The sequence below is a fragment of the Pelodiscus sinensis genome, chromosome 1 (assembly GCF_049634645.1).
Source record: "Pelodiscus sinensis isolate JC-2024 chromosome 1, ASM4963464v1, whole genome shotgun sequence".
Taxonomy (NCBI): Eukaryota; Metazoa; Chordata; order Testudines; family Trionychidae; genus Pelodiscus; species Pelodiscus sinensis.
Genome location: NC_134711.1, coordinates 28,139,809 through 28,156,506, shown reverse-complemented (window position 1 = coordinate 28,156,506; position 16,698 = coordinate 28,139,809). Strand labels below are relative to the sequence as shown.

General features: G+C 41.2%; 1 protein-coding gene across 1 annotated transcript in view; it reads left to right on the top strand.

Annotated features, from left to right (window-relative positions):
- The window catches only part of REDIC1 (regulator of DNA class I crossover intermediates 1), a 42,876-nt gene extending 30,485 nt beyond the window's left edge, over positions 1–12,391 (top strand). The window contains exons 8-13 of the mRNA XM_075927437.1: positions 3,493–4,025; positions 4,282–4,354; positions 8,020–8,086; positions 9,407–9,473; positions 10,648–10,742; positions 11,210–12,391. Of these exons, the coding sequence (XP_075783552.1) occupies positions 3,493–4,025; positions 4,282–4,354; positions 8,020–8,086; positions 9,407–9,473; positions 10,648–10,742; positions 11,210–11,830 (1,456 nt within the window). The 3' untranslated portion in view covers positions 11,831–12,391. The remainder of the gene's footprint in view (positions 1–3,492; positions 4,026–4,281; positions 4,355–8,019; positions 8,087–9,406; positions 9,474–10,647; positions 10,743–11,209) is intronic.
- Positions 12,392–16,698: the final 4,307 nt, after the last annotated feature.

The window sequence follows — 16,698 nt, the reverse complement described above, 5'->3', positions numbered from 1 at the left end:
GAAGTTAGCATAGGAGCCCCTACAGCTTGCACTATAAAGCCAGGTAGAGCTCCCTTCTTCTTATCTCTCACCGTAAGTGGCCTAAGTGCCACTACATGGGACAGTGAACCACACTAGGGCTATGTCTACACTCGCGGCTTCTTGCGCAAGTACAGCCATTCTTGTGCAAGAATCTGCAGAGCGTCCACACTGCCCGCCCACTCTTGCACAAGGAAATTTACAGTATGGCGTGGTAAGAGAGGGCTTCTTGCACAAGAGCTACGCTCTTTTTTATCAGGTGTAAGCCCTCTTGCGCAGGAGCTCTTGCGCAAGAGGGCAGTGTGGACGCTCGGCACGGATTTCTTACGCAAGAAAACCCTATGGCCATCAGAGCTTTCTTGCGCAGGAGAGCATCCACACTGCCATGGGCGCTCTTGCGCAAAAGCACAGCTCGCACATGGCAGTGTGGACGTTTTCTTGCGCAAGACTTCTTGCACAAGAATCCTTGCGCAAGATGTTCTTGCGCAAGAAGCCGCCAGTGTAGACATAGCCTAGGGGTATGTCTAGACTGCAGAGTTTTTCGGGATACCAGAGGTAAAAAAAATTTGGAAAAGCAGATGCGTTTTTTCAGCATCTCTGTAAACCTCATTCTATGACATTCTTAAGGACATTAAGGACTAGTTGGCTGTGCAGGGCTGCCCCTTTGAGACGCCGAGGCAGCATTTCAGAGTGGCCTGTGGAGCCCAGCCTCAGCAGCTGACCTCGGATTCTGGGGAAATGCCGCATGGAACTGGAGTCACTTGGGGCATTTCAAATTGGCAGCGCAGCTCTCCACGGCATTTCAAATTGGCAGCGCAGCATGGAGCCTGGGGTCAGTGGGGTACTATGAGTCCCCCGCTGACCCCGGGCTCCATGCTACCCTGTGGCTTTGAAATGTACATGAACTCCTGCTGGGGACTCTTGTGCATTTCAAAGCTGGCACCCATGTGCAGCCCGGAGTCAATGGCACTTCCCACTGGCCCTGGACTTCTCGCGGAGTTCTGCATTCCTCCTTTCAAATATACAAGAGCCCCAGCGGGGCTCAATTAACTGATATTAACATCCTTGTGTATCTTTTTCCGAAACAACTTTGTAGCCTAGACACAGCCTAGATGTGTGGGTTACACAAGGAAGGTAAATCAGCACAATACGAGATAGTTAAAAGAAGCTCAGGATAGCAAACAGTAACTGGCAGGAGAGCAGAAGCATAAGAGCAGAGCCCCTGCATCCTTGTTGCTTCAGTTCTGTTACATTCTTACAGAGATGTGTCTCCATAGGTTTCTGCAGACAGGCTGCTGATGGCGGGGGGGGTGGGGGGGGGGAGAGGAGGAAGGGGGAGGGGGAACACACAAGGAACAGGGAATTTTAAAGGGCCCAGGGCTCCCAACCACTGTCATCGCTACCTTGGCAGCTACAGCAGCTGGAGACCAGGACCCTTTAAAATGCTCCTGTTGGCATACATCCTGTGGCCCCAGTGGTAGCAAAGGGCTGACTGAGGGAGACTCGGAGCTGGCTTCTCCCAGTGCCCAGCAAAGTCTCTCATCTGCCCTGTCTGCAGATAAGATTTTTCTTCCTCTCATGCAGTCTCTCAAAACTTAAATGTTTTCCAGTTTTTACATAATCAGAGGATGTAAAAGAGGATTTTCACCCTAAAATCCTTTTGTTTTTTCATCCAATTTCTAGTATTTCCTAACAAAGAAACTCCAAAACTCTTATCATGGTATGTAACACTGTAACTGTCATGCAGCTGTGCCCTGCATTGATGACAGCACTCAAGAATGAACTATCACACATTTATTTGCTTTTTGTCAGTTGTCTCAGAGCAGTAATGTGGTTTCGTACATAAGATACCTCTGTATTTCTTTTAAAAAACTATGCTGCACACAATGTATTCTTCCTTATTGCACATGGACATGTGCTGTATGCTTGATTTTTTTTCCAAAGGCTCTTCATTTGATCAAAGCAAAAACAATTTTTAGCAGAGTACACCAAATGCACTTCTTTCCAGTGAGGGATTTTTATCCAGATGTTTAAATTGTGTGGTGTTCAGAAAAAAGGCTTATGCACTCAAAAAGTTAACTTTTTGGGGAGTCAAAGTTTATCCTGCAAGCAGTGTCTGAAGCTGGAAAGTTTCAGTTTGAAAGGTAAAAATTTCATTAGGGTTCAAGTGAGCTTAGAATGGAAATATATATGTAGCCTTAATTATCAATAATGTCACCGCTACGATAGGTTGAGGTTCTACTATGGGCAAAAGAAAATGTATGTTTGATCCCATGATTACTGTAATTTAGCAAATATAACTCGCGGGTTATATTCGTTTTTACAAACCCCTCACCCCCTCAGCAGGGTATATTTGGGTGTGGGGTATATAGGGTTTTTTTTACTCACCAGCTGTTTATTTTTATTCACCGGAGGCTGGTGGTTCCTGTGCATGAACTGGGGGGGGGGGGGCAAGAGGGGGGATGCTTCCCTGCCTAGAAGATGGTGGTTCCTGCAGCTGTGCAGGAATGGGGCGGTGAGCGCTTCCCCGCCTGGAGGATGGTGGTTTCTGCTCCCCTGCCCCTTCCTGCGGTTGCAGAGAAACCAGGGGGATAAGTGCTCCCCCGCCTGGAGGCTGGTGGCTGTTCAGGAACTACGGCAGTGAGTGGCTAGTTAATTCCCTTTCCCCACCCCCACACCGCACTGTAAATTAGCAAATATACCCCCGGCAAATATACTCCTGGCACAGAAAAGTCTTGCATACCCCGCGGGTCATACTCGTGCGCGGGGTATACAAGATTTTTTGTACTGAAATAGAAAAAAAACGCGCGGTATATTTGGGTGGAGGTTATATTTGGGTGCGAGGTATATTCACTAAATTACGTTACTTTATTTAAAAAAAATATTCTGTGCCAAATGTAAATCACTGTCATTACATACAAATGAAATAACCCTCTATTCAGTGAGCTTGCACAAGGCCTGTTTACCACTTAAACCAGTAAGTTAAGTGGTACAGAGACTTTGCTTGAGTCTTCTGTACAGAGATTACTTGTACTCTACAAGAATAAACCACCTTTTAAAAATCTAAAGAAGATTGTCTTGCGTATGAATGTTGTGAGAAACATAGTCCAGTGTCTAGTTCAGCTGAGAGGAGCAGTAGTGACATACAGTGGTTGATTGGGTTATTCACAGCTCCTTGTGCAAGAGGCTACATCTCAGGTCCTGTTATGTTCAGAGGTGGTATGAAACTGAATTGTAATTTTTTTTAAATCTGCAGGTCTAGGTACTATGTTTTTTGCCTTACTATATGAAACCACTTCTACAATAAAGGCAAATTTGCTCATTAAAAGAATATATGTCTTGGATCTAATAAGTGTGGATAGCATAAAGAGTAAAGATTTTTTGAAAGTCTTAACATTGGTAATTTAATGTGTAAGCATTTAGTGTTATGCTTACTTTTATACTGAACAGACTTTTTCTCTTTTTCTCTCAAAGTTCAGAATATATAAGTTCTGTTGGTAATACTCCAGCTTTAATGACTGGTAAAGATTCTGGAAGCAGCAACAGAATAAAAGAGCCATTATTTGGTATTATTAAAGAAACAGCAGCAGCAAACGACTCTCATGATGAAAATGGTCACTGCACTGTAGCATTGTCTGAAGATGAGAGACTGCTGATTCATGGTGTTCCTTCCAGGGAGTATTGTGATCCTTTTGTTAACCAGTGCTGTATCAGCCAGTTATTTACAGAGCCGGATGATATGAATGAAATATCCAACAGATGTAGTCCTTATAACAGAGACGATTATAACATGACTAAAGGTACTGATAGATGTACCATAGACAGATGCCTTAAAGGGATATTCACAGGTCCAGAGCAGACTTTCTTTAAAAGTAAAACTATTTCAAGTGCAAGCCATAAAGAAAATAAACAGCCTAATACAAAACACTTGGAAGAATACCCTGAAGGACATTATTACATTGTATCTTCTGAAAGCAATGAAAATCCTTCAAAATATGAAAGAACAGGTAAGTATCAGTGATGCAAGGAAGTAAAGTACTGTGCTATCTTATTGGCATTGTTTTAGTGAGCCACAGGATTTGTATGAGAAAGATGTTATGAAACTAGGTACTGCAGAGTGTTTGTCTCAGGTAGAATTATATAATGATAATTATCTTGTGAGCTAATATCACATAATAGTAATTTCTGATAAAAATTGTGATGGAATCATTTGTTTCAATTAAAAATATATTTTAAATTCAATGTTTACATTTTGTTTTGAAGGAACATTTATAAACCACCACAATCACAAGATTAATTTAGAGGAAAAACTGAAGAATTATTCAACAATGAAAAAGTAAGTTTCATGAGTAACTGTTAAAGATGATTTATGTATATGATAGACTTAATGGGCAAAATCCTGGCTCTACTGAAGTCACTGGCAAAACTCCAAGAGTATGTCTACACTAGCTCCCTAGTTTGAACTAGGGAGGCTAATGTAGGCATTCAAAATTGCAAATCAAGCCCGGGGTTTAAATATCCCGGGCTTGATTTGCATCTTCCTGGCCGGTCGCCATTTTTTGAAATTGACAAGTCTGGACTAACTGCCCGCGTCTACATATTTAAATCCCGGGCTTGATTTGCAACTTCGAATGCCTACATTAGCCTCCCTAGTTCGAACTAGAGGGCTAGTGTAGACATACCCCAATAGACTTAAGTGAGTCTACAGTTTTACCCATGATGCATAAGAACATGAGAATTTCTTTAAGATTATTAGATTTGCAGCACATAAGTCTGCAAACTTTTAAAATACAAGATATTTCTGAACATGCATTATCCTCTGTAAATAATTAGCATTTAATTGTGATTTTCATACTCAAACTAATGGGCTACGTCTACATTGGCCCCTTTTCCAGAAGGGGCATGGTAATTTTTGAAATCGCAATAGGGAAATGCGCGGGGGATTTAAATATCCCCCGCGGCATTTAAATAAAAATGTCCGCCGCTTTTTTCCGGCTTTTAGAAAAGCCGGAAAAGAGCGTCTACACTGGCCCCGATCCTCCGGAAAAAGCGCCCTTTTCCGGAGGATCTTATTCCTACTTCAAAGTAGGAATAAGATCCTCCGGAAAAGGGCGCTTTTCCTACTTCAAAGTAGGAATAAGATCCTCCGGAAAAGGGCGCTTTTTCCGGAGGATCGGGGCCAGTGTAGACGCTCTTTTCTGGCTTTTCTAAAAGCCGGAAAAAAGCGGCGGACATTTTTATTTAAATGCCGCGGGGGATATTTAAATCCCCCGCGCATTTCCCTATTGCGATTTCAAAAATTACCATGCCCCTTCCGGAAAAGGGGCCAATGTAGACGAGCCCATGCTGTAAAATAATAAGTGAAGTAGGTGGTTTGACAGGGTTTTTTTAAAAGACAACAAGCAGCCATTATTGAACAGACTCTTGGATTACCTCTAGGTTGCTGAAGAAGCCATTGTCTTTCCTCTGGGGCGATTTTGTCTTTTCATTTTACAAAGTGGCATTAGCTTGAGTAATCTTTTAATAGCATAGTATTCCACAGAAATTATGTTTAGAAAAACAGCTCTTTGTAGTATATCTTGAAAATGAAAAAAAATATAGCTTTAACAAATTGTAATAGTGCAATGCATTTTGTAATTAAAGTAGCAATAATGAACTTGCATTTAGAAAAAATCAGTGAGGAGTCCTGTGGCACCTGAGGGCATGTCTACACTAGGGAGTTATTTTGAAATAACTCCTTATGTGGCTATGTCTACACTCCCAGGTTCAAAATAAGTGACAGTATATTGAAATAATAATTTCCAAAACAACTATTTTGAAATAAACTTATTCCTTTTCACAAGCAGGAGTGTTATTTTGAAATAACAAACTCAGTGTTTTGAAATACCAGTAGTCTATTTTGAGATAGCATGAAATTTCTAAATAGGCTGTCTACACAGCACCAAATTTCAAAATAGAGTGCTAGTCTGACATCTTCCTTATTTCTCGTGCAACTAGGCTTACAGGAAGTCAGAATAAGATGCTAGTTATTTCAAAAAAATTTCAAAATAATGGGAGTGCTGTTGAGATGCACACAACACTATTTTAGGATAAAGGACATTATCCCAAAATAGCACAGCTGTGTAGACATACTCTAGACACGGTAAGTCTACACAGCAGCGTTATTTTGGAATAACAGATGTTATTGCAAAATAACATATTGTGTGTCTACACAGAAAGCCCATTAGTTCAAATTTATTTTGAAATAACAAGCTTCTTACTCCAATTTTTGTAAACCTTGTTGTATGAGGAGTAAGGAAAGTTGTAGGAAGAGTTCTCTATTTCAAAATAAGTGCTCTGTAGACATGGCCAATTTTGAAATAAGCTATTTCAACTTAAGCTATACAATTAGCATAGCTCAAGTTGTATAGCTTATTTCAAGTTTAGTCCTGCTATGTAGACATACTCTTAGGGTGCGTCTGCACAGCAGGGCTTAACTTGAAACAGGCTACGCAAATTGAACTACATCAATTGGGTAACTGATTTTGAAATAGCTTATTTCAAAATTGGGAGCATCTACACAGCACTTATTTCAAAATAGAGCACTCTTCCTCCAACTTCCCTTACTCCTCATATAACGAGGGTTACAGGAGTTGGAGTAAGACATCTTCTAACTTGACATTATTTCGGCATTATTTTGAAATAACTGCCTGCTGTGTAGACACGGACTAAGTTATTTCGAAATAATGCTAGTTATTTCGAAATAATGTTGCAGTGTAGACATACCATTAGAGGCTAACAGATTTATTAGGGCATAAGCTTTCTTTAGTGAAACCCACTTTATCAGATGAAACCTTTGTGAAGTGGGTTTTTCCCATGATAGCTTAAGCTCTTATAAATCTGTTACTCTCTAGGGCATGTCTACACTAGGAAATTATTTCAAAATAGCTTATTTCAAAATAACTCCCAAAATAACTATTTTGAAATAAACATTATTCCTTATGGAAAGCAAGAGTTATTATTTTGAATATAATTAGCCACCTATTTTGAAATAACGGGCTTGCTATGTGGATGCTCCACTTGTTATTTCAAAATAAGGGCTAGTGTAGACCAGGACTAAGGTGCCACAGGACTCCTCATTGTTTTTGCAGAAGCTTCAGAGGGGTTGCCGAGTTAGTTTGTAACTGGAAAAACTTAAAAAAAACAATGAATAGTCTAGCACAGAGGTGGGCAATAATTTTTGCCCAAGGGCCACTCCAAACTTTTTTGAAGTAACCCCGGGCCACCCAGGAAGGGACGGGGCCTAAACAGGAAAGGGCAGAGGTACCCCACCCCCAACCATGATTGGGAGCCCCTTTCCCCCCCTTCCCACTAGGCACCCATGCCCTGGAAGAGGCTTGGCATGCTCCCCCACTCCCAGGCCAATCAGGGTCTGGGGATGGGGGAAGCATCCCACCCTGTGAGGACACGTAGCACTTTGAAGAGCTGTGGGATACTCGCAGGGCCAGGGCAGGGTGAAGGAAGCTTCATGCAGCTCCCCTGCCTCCAAGCCCTGATTGGCCTGGGGGCGGGGGAGTGTGCGAAGCCTCCTCTGCTCTCCCCCCTGCCCTGCTCGCAGAGTGCAGGCAGAGCAGAGAAGCGCTTCGGGCGCTCCCCTGCCCCCATGTCCTAATTGGCCTGGGGGCGGGGAAGCAGCAGGGCCTCTGTGGGCCGGGTCCACCCACTTGGCAGGCCAGATCCAGCCTGCGGAGACCCTTTTGCCCACCCCGGTCTAGCAGCACCTTAAAAACTAACAAAACATGTAGATGGCATCATGAGCTTTTGTGTGCACAACCCACTTCTGTTTTGGCAGATACAGACTAACACAGCTACCCTCTGAGACTTTTATTATTTTCAGAAATCATAAAAGTGCTGATACCTACAAAGAGGACTGTAAGATTAGGAGTAGTATTTTTATTTGAGGAGTAAATAGAGGCTAAAAACCACTTGAATCTTAGGACCTTATTTTGTTTCATTCTTTAGTGACATTGACAATGTTCCTCTGGAACAATCCAATAGAGGGTGCTCACAAGTCTTTGGATTTCAAGAGGTAAAACAGTTTTACTTAACTGTTGCTTAAGGAGATGGATATATTTGTGCTACATATTACAGATGTTTGTGCCACACACACACTTAGTGTCAGATTCTGCTTTCTGGAGGTGCAGCAGACAGCTATTTTCGCGGGGCAGGTACCATGTGAGAGCTTGCCACATACCATTCTTCGTATGATTCTGTTGGGAAGTTGCTGCGATTATACTTTTTTCCCACAAGGAGTGATGTGGTGCTAGAAGATAGGACAGCTGGCTCAGGGCTGAAGCAACCAACTGAGAGAGGAAGGGGCACTTTGGCCTTGCGCCTCCCCCACCATTTCTCTAAATTCTGGCATACGAGCCTGTCAGTTGTGTTCCTTATAGATGCCTGGACTAGTTTGAATTCCAAACCAGATATCATTGACCACATCAGTGAGAAATGGGAAGAGTAGGATCCTCCCTTCACAGTTACTGTCTTTGTATTTATCCATATTTGGCAATGAAATCAATTATTTGGTGGCAGCGTAATTCATTTTTACAGCTTAAGTTCTCTAGTTCTGGATGATCTCTCCTCCAGTGCAAGGAGACATAAGAGTTTCTCAGTTAAAAGGATGTAAGCCTAATTTTTAACATGGGCAAACTTTGTTTTTTGTCTCATCTTCACAATGGCCAAACCATTTTAGATTAAATTTTCCAGAAAAATTCACTTGAGGCTAGAAGACTTCAGCCCCAAAAGTTGAAGTGTGGCCAAGTTATAATCAACTAAAAATAAGGTGATAAATCCTATAAAAAGTATCAGGAAACCTTAGCAATTGTCAGCACTTAGGTAGTGCCAGCTATAACAAATTGTATGGCAACTAATATATATTTTTTAATCAGTGAATTAACTGATAATAGTTAAAAAGTGGAGGAATATTAATCCCAAGAAAACTAGATAATTGCCATGTGGCAATGTTCCCTTTACCTATTTCTATCCATGCATGGAATAAATGTTGTTATGTGCACTGAGGCATGTGTAGATGTGCACCACAAATGGTAACACATGTTGCTGGCTGTGGGAGGCTGTGGGAACTCGGCTAATGAGCTGGGCAGCATTTGAATCTCTCCTGGGTGGCCACCCAAATGCTCAGCTTAAAGGGAACACTGCCATGTGGCTGCTATTATGTTTTTGTCAGGGAAGGCTGAACAAATTGGTAGGTCATGCTAGATGGATTGCTGAAACATGGGGATTTCTAGTATCCTCACTCAATAGGATAGAAGAAAAAAATTCTATATAAAGGAACACAAAGAAAAGTAAGATTGTCAGACTGAAATGTATTAACTTCACTTTTTAAAAAAAGGTTTTGTCAGCAGAAGAGGAACAGTATGATTTTGAAGCAAGTTCAAAGCTTGACAAGATGGAAAAGAGTCAGTATTCATAGTTCTAAAATAGATTTTTTTCTATGTAAAACTTAATACAGCTACATCTTAAGTCAAGTAATAAATGATTGCATTCTGTTTTGTAAGCTAGTAATACGTCTGATTCACCCAATAGTGAATGAAGAAATTGAAACATTAGTTCATAATTTAAATATTTTTAATTGCTTTCATCTGAAAAGATTGATTAGCATCTCCCTACTGATTAATCGCCTGTAATTTTTTTCACTGTCCCATTTCTGCTACTATTTGCATCTCCGAAAACATAAAATGCCAGTTCTGCAAGTAGTGATAATTGTAAAAAGACCTTTCCTTCAGACCATGACTAGCTTGAAAATATTTTGTAAACTGTTCTGAGATGAATTAATCCCTGCACTGGAAGTTCAACTGGAGTCTCTTACTGGACTCCTTTGCCTATTATTGCTAGACTGTTCTTCAGTTCCACGGGGGCATGGTAGTGATATGGGTCTACAAGGAGTCCACACCTCCACTGGTTCCTCTGTACCTTCTGGGGTACAGATATTTGATGGGGTACAGCAGTGGACACACTTCCCACGCCCCCAGGAGCTTGTCTCTGAGGGTATGTCTACACTGTGGCACTATTTCAGGACACTTATGATATCCCAAAATAGCTATTCTGCATCTTTTAAGCAAGCCCGTTATTTTGAAATAGCTTTCAAAATAATGGGCTTGCTATTCCAACATCCCTGTAAACCTTGTTCCATGAGGATTAAGTGACGTTTTGGAACAGTGCTCTATTTTGAAATTAATTTCAAAATAAGCTATTTCAAAATACACTCGAAATAAGTTATGCAATTTGCGTAGCTCAAATTGCGTAGCTTATTTCAAGCTACGGATGCAATATAGATGCACCCAACAATGCAGCTTCACAGTGTTCCCAACACAGGGCTGCACTTTAATGGCACAATTTAGACCTTAGTGAATGAATATAGTTCCCATGCATTCTACTAGGAGAGGATGCCTATTCTGAGAGGCAAATAAGCACTGTATAATGTACTAGCTAACCCCTAATACTACAAATAGTCTCTTAAAATTATTTATAAATTGGGCAAGTGTAACTTTGAAATGGTTTTACTGGTGCATACAATATATGAGAGGTTCCTTTGTTCATTTGTTTGTTGAACCTAACTTTTTTCAATCTAAGCTCATTTTGTAGACATTGACTCATCACTGAGCAGTCAGTCTCCAAGTTACTCTCCAAAGCAAACTGATAGTTGTTTCTGCACTAGTTCTGACATAGTAAGCAATGCAATTTTATCTTTATTACAATTTTTATTATTATGCTTTCATTTATAAGAGCTCATCACCATGGTATCTGGTGCCAAAGCACATGTACAGGAACTTGCTGTATTATCTTTAATTTTGTTATTAGCTTTCTTTATGAAAGCAAAAACCACTTGTGAGGAATATAAAATAGGAAACAGTTTTAAGCTTTAAAAAAGCATAGTTAAGCAGTAATTTGCATTATCTGTAAGTGATATTAGGCCACAGGGAATTTTGATAATAGCTAACAAAATAAAGTTCTGCTAAGTTCCTGGTATTACATAACTGTACAAGAACAGACTTTGGTGCATTATGTTTTTATTTGTTCTTAAACAAGAAGATCGTAGGTTTGGCCTCATCACTTTACTTACTTTAGTTGTGGTAGCAACTTATTGGTCTTTTACGTACAACCACATTCATACAAACCAAATCTGTTTGTATAGTCTGAAGAGGACGACCTAGCTGAAAAGTGTATTTCTGACAACTCCTTTCAAAGAAACAGTGCCAATCCAATTGCAGCTTCAACAAGAAAAGGACCACAACATAGCTTTTGCACAGAGAATTTGCTTTTCCTTCCCTACACTAGTTCGACTATGCAACAAGCCAACACTCCTCGTCAGAAAGAGCCCAGTTTACAAGCTACAAAGGAGGAAAATAAAGACCAGACTGTTGTGCTTCAGCACAACTCATCACACATATCATTTGAAAGGAAGGCTAATAATAACAGTGAAAGATGTGATGCTTGGTCACAAACTGAGAGCCCTACTGTAAGGGTAGAAAAATTAAATGCTTCAGTACAGTGTAATATAACAGAAGCCTGTTGCTGTAGAAACCATTGTTCCTCTGTCCCTAGTGCTGAAATACTAACTAATGTTAGTAAAGCAGATACCACTGGAGGGCAGGAAATTACAGCAGATGAGGCATTTCAGTCTTCAAGTAAAGACAATGCAACAATTATTGCAGAATTTCCTCCTGGAACTGAGTATCTGACTTTGCCAGACAGGTTGACTATAGATGTACTAAACTATATTAATGTAATGGAAAAGAAAGAAATGAACAACTGAGTACAAAGAAAAACTATTAAATATATTTTCAGAACATCAAAAAGCCCTGCGCTCTTGGGGGATGTTAGTCATTTTACAGTTGTTTTTAGTTATGTGTATAAGATATTTTTACAAATAATATTTAATGCTCTTAATATTTTACTGTAGCTTATTGAAAATAACCCCTATTCAATAGATATATTCCCACAATACATTTATAACATTTTGTTGTTTGGGATGGACCCTGTTCTTATTGAATTCAATAGGAATACTCTAATTGACTCAAAAGGACATTGTACAGGGCACTTGGTGCACAAAAAAACCTGTATATGGCTATGCACCCATTTTAACACACACATAGTTCATGCATACAATTTTTGTGGTTTTTTTTTTAAGTAAAAACAGCAAATTTACATCTATGCACACAGAATAAAGTGAAGTTACTACAACTTATTTAAATAAGCAATAATGTTAGTCCAGTCTCCAATCGCAAATACAGGCTCATCTCCTCTTTGTGGTTTGCCTTCAGATTAAAATACTGAGTTCTGTTCTTTTGTTATTTAGTTCAATATTTTTGTTAATCCATAAATCTTGACAAATAAAGAGTTGTATTTCCTATAACAGTGTTTACATATATTCATGTCCCCTCACACACACACTTTAAAATGTAGCTCTTGCGAAAGGTACCAGGTAGACTACAACTAAAATCCTCTATTTACCTAAATGACCAACAGTACAAGTGCACATCCCCCATCAGTGTTTAATCCTGTTCAGAACAAGTCACCTCTAGAGTTGAGTCTCCATTTCCTTTCAAGCTTTAGCCTCCTGACTCCTTGCAATGAACCCATTTGTTGAGCAATGAGCTTAGTCAAAAGATGCATTAGCAATTGTTCTGTGAATGGTGCTGTGGTTTTTCTTCGTAAGTTTGATATGCTGCGGCTTCTTATTTTGGTGATCCTAGTTGCAAGATTCACTAGCTCTACCTTCTATGAGTGAGTCTACACTGTAACACTATTTCGAAATAACTAGCTATTCCGAAATAACTTAGTCCACATCTACAAAGCAGGCAGTTATTTTGAAATTATGTCAAAATACTGTCAAGCTGGAGGACTTTTTACTCCAACTCCTATAACCCTCATTGTACAAGAAATATGGGAAGTTGGAGGAAGAATGCTCTGCTTCAAAATAAGTGCTGTGTAGAAGCTCCCTATTTCGAAATGCACTATTTTGAAATAAGATACACAATTGATGTCACTTATTTTGAGTTAAACCCTGCACTGTGAGACCAGTGAGACCAGTTTCTCTTCTTACCATGTTTTGACCAGAAAGGATTCATGACTGAAAGAATATGTAAAATATCATCATTGCTAAAATCCTTCTCCATTGTAGGTGGAACATTATTTATCCTTAGATCTGTTGGTTGCACTTTCTACAACAGTATGTTTTTGGAGCTAAGGGACACTTACATGGAGCTATTTTTAAAAGGAAGTGGACAGTGCTTAGCAGTGTGCAGATTTAGGGGTAGGGTGTTCTTAAAAAGTGCTTGTCAGAAATTTCTTTGCAGCTTGCACCAAATTTTATGCTATTGCCCTTTTTCACATTCACAAATCTTGTGTGGGAAGGAGTTTGTAAACCCATACTTTGAAATATGGGGCCAGTATTCAGCCAAAACTGAGACTGATTCCTGGGGCTAGACATAAACAGATTTTCTTCATTCACATTATCTCAATCTGACTTCAAAGAACACACAGCTTCCTAGTAATTTTCTTACCTGACATTACAATGATCATCTTTCTCATAGGGAGTTATAATTATCTGAAGCATATTTATGATATGCTAAAAGTATATAATCTAAAATACTGTCCCTACAGTTCCTGACAATATTGAGTAAAAATGTGATATACTGTATCACAAATACAGGCTAGGAGTATGTAAAATCTTGTAACAGGGACATAATATACACTGCACGCACTCCTGCAAAGCTTGAAAAGATTGAATCATGTGAAGGAGGTTTTAAGGATTGAAGTTTTAAATCTGAGTTTCCCAGATTTTCTTTTCAGAGTCACTTCTGTGGTATCGGAGTACCTGTAAATAATAGATTTCTTGGTCTGTCTGGTGGAGCTAACTGTGATTGTCCATGGGTTCCTTGAATATAGTCATCTGTAGGGTTCTGGTGTTGAAGCTGATCATGGTGGCTAGGAGATTGATGCTGGTGTGGGAGTGTTTAAGAGAGAGTGACAGGAGATTGAAATTGTGGTGGAAATGTATGAGGGAGATTAGGTAGGGAATACATATTTAAAACCACCTTCACTAAACAAAGGTGGCCCATCACAGAAGTAGATTGCATCCAGAAATATGCCACCCAAAGTACACTAGAAGAATCTGCTTCAATACAGGGAGAAAGTAACCCATATTAAACACACAACCAAAGTTGTCACCTATCACACCACACTAGGACCCATACAGGCTATCACCAAACAGTTACAATCCATATGCAAGGGGAATTGCATTCTTAAACCATTTTTTATGATAAAACAAGCTCTTCTTCCTCATATTCAGAAGCAAGCTTTACCCAGACCAGGATGCACAAACTCAAAGTCCCAACCAGAACAACAGACACAAAACCTGAAAATGCATCTTTCATTATTATGATGATCAATACTTCTCCCCAACATGTTTTTCAAGGTCCTTGAGTCCCACACATGCCTATCATAACATATGGTTTACTGCATCCAGTGCACCAAATGCTCCACAACAACTGCGTAGCTGAAACCATTATCATATTCTTTGAGCTCACAACAAAAAATGATAAAGGATAAAAATCCCATCTCAGCTGTGGCAAACACTTTTCACAGAGTGATCACTCCACAGCTGAATTCTTAAGTCCTCATCACCAAAAGAATCCTAAGCACCTTCCAAAGAAAAGCCTGAGCCCTTGCATACATAATGCAGCTGGACGACAAAACCATGGACCAAACAGCAACACTAATTTTATGGCTCATTACAACAAGGCTCATTTGTAACACACACTGCTGATTTCAAACTCTTAATTGCCCACTTCATGTGAAGCAGCATCCTAGAGCATGTGTGAGTCCCTTCTGCTCAACAATCTGTCCCACCTTGTATATATGTAAGCGGGGAAATGATCCCGCTATTGTGGGGAACTTTCCTGGCTTCTATACACCCCGGTGAAATGAACCAGCGAAAGGATCTGAGTCCCCGCTCCCACTTCCTTTACTCCACGGCTCCCTGATCCTGAGGGCTCCCCCTCCACTCTCTGGAGTAGCAGAGCCCTTGAAACCCCAACAAGGCTGGGCCCAGGTTTCCTGGGGCTTAATCCCTGACCTTGTAGTCACTAGGGGCAAGAGTTAGGGTGTCCCCACTCCGAGGTGCTCTCTTTACACTGCAGGCCTTCTTGGCCCAGTGATCACTTCATAAGGTTCAAAGCAAATACAATTTATTAAACAACAACTGATTAAAGAGAAAAGAATAAGACAAAATGAGAATGGTTAAATGAGAACACCCAGCCCTGCTCTGTAGCACAGGGACATCAAAACAGCAGTCTGCAGGGTGTAAGGACAGTCCACAGTCTCTTTCTTAGAGGCCCTGGATATGCTGCAGGGGGGGCTACAGGCTGGACACGCTAGCTCTGGTAGTGACCACACAGTCTCAAGCTTGAAGTGGCCAGACCCCTCTCCCAGTCCAGAGCCTCTCCCCACACTTTGCTGGTCCCAGGTGCTCACCACATCCAGCTGCAGGCTGTGTTGCTTGGCCAGTTCCAGCTCCTTGTGTTGCTTCTCTGTTTCTTTAGGCTCTCTGAGCACTGCCAGTCTGCTGCTCAACACAGGGTCTGCTCTCCTTGAGTTGTGTATGCCTGGCTCTGCTACTGCAAAAACTGTCCCTCAGCACAGCTTGCTCCTCTTAGCAGTCTCTCAGGGTACGTCTACACTACAGCGCTAGTTCGAACTAACTTAGTTCGAATTAGTTAATTCGAACTAAGCTAGTTCGAACTAACGCATCTAGAACTAAAAACTAGTTCGAACTAGCGTTTTGCTAGTTCGAACTAGTAAGTCCACATTGAGTGGACTCTGAACAGGGCTTAAGGATGGCCGGAAGCAGTGCCGGCAGGGCATAAAAGGAGGATTTAGAGCATGGAGATACTGTCTCAGGCTAGCCGAGGGCTGCGCTTAAAGGGTCCCGACCCCCACCCCGGACACACAGTTCTAAGGGGTGCCCCGCTTGCAAAGAAGTTCTGGCTTGGAGTGCCCTGAGTGCCCACACTGGGCACATCACACCACTCGGCCATCAGCCCGGCTGCACTTGCCGCAGGCTGCCATCTGGGGAGAGGGAGTAATTGGGGGGCTGCAGGAGAGCTTCCACCCCCAGAAGCCCGCAGAGCCAGCCCAGTCCTCCCCATCGGGGGCTCGTACCCCATTCCTCCCTCACCTCCTTCCACTTGCCCTTCCCTAGCCCCCCTTCTTATTGATGTACAAAATAAAGCTAATGTTTCTTCCAACATTGACTCTGTCTTTATTGAAAAAAACTGGGGGAGACTGGGAAAAGGAGGTGGGAGAGGGGAAGAGAAAGGCTGGGAGAGGGGAGGGCAACTAACATGATCAGGGGTTGGGAACAGGTCCCAGATGAAGAGAGGCTACAGAGACTGGGACTGTTCAGCTTAGAAAAGAGGAGACGGAGGGGGGACAGGATAGAGGTCTCTAAAAGCAGGGGTTGGGTGGAGAGGGTGCATTCAGAAAAGTTCTTCATGAGTTCCCATAAAGAAGGACTAGAGGACACCAAAGGAAAGGAATGGGTAGCAGGCTTGAAACTAGTAAGAGAAAGTTGTTCTTCTTCCCAAAGCAAATAGTTAACCTGTGGAACTCCTTGCTGCA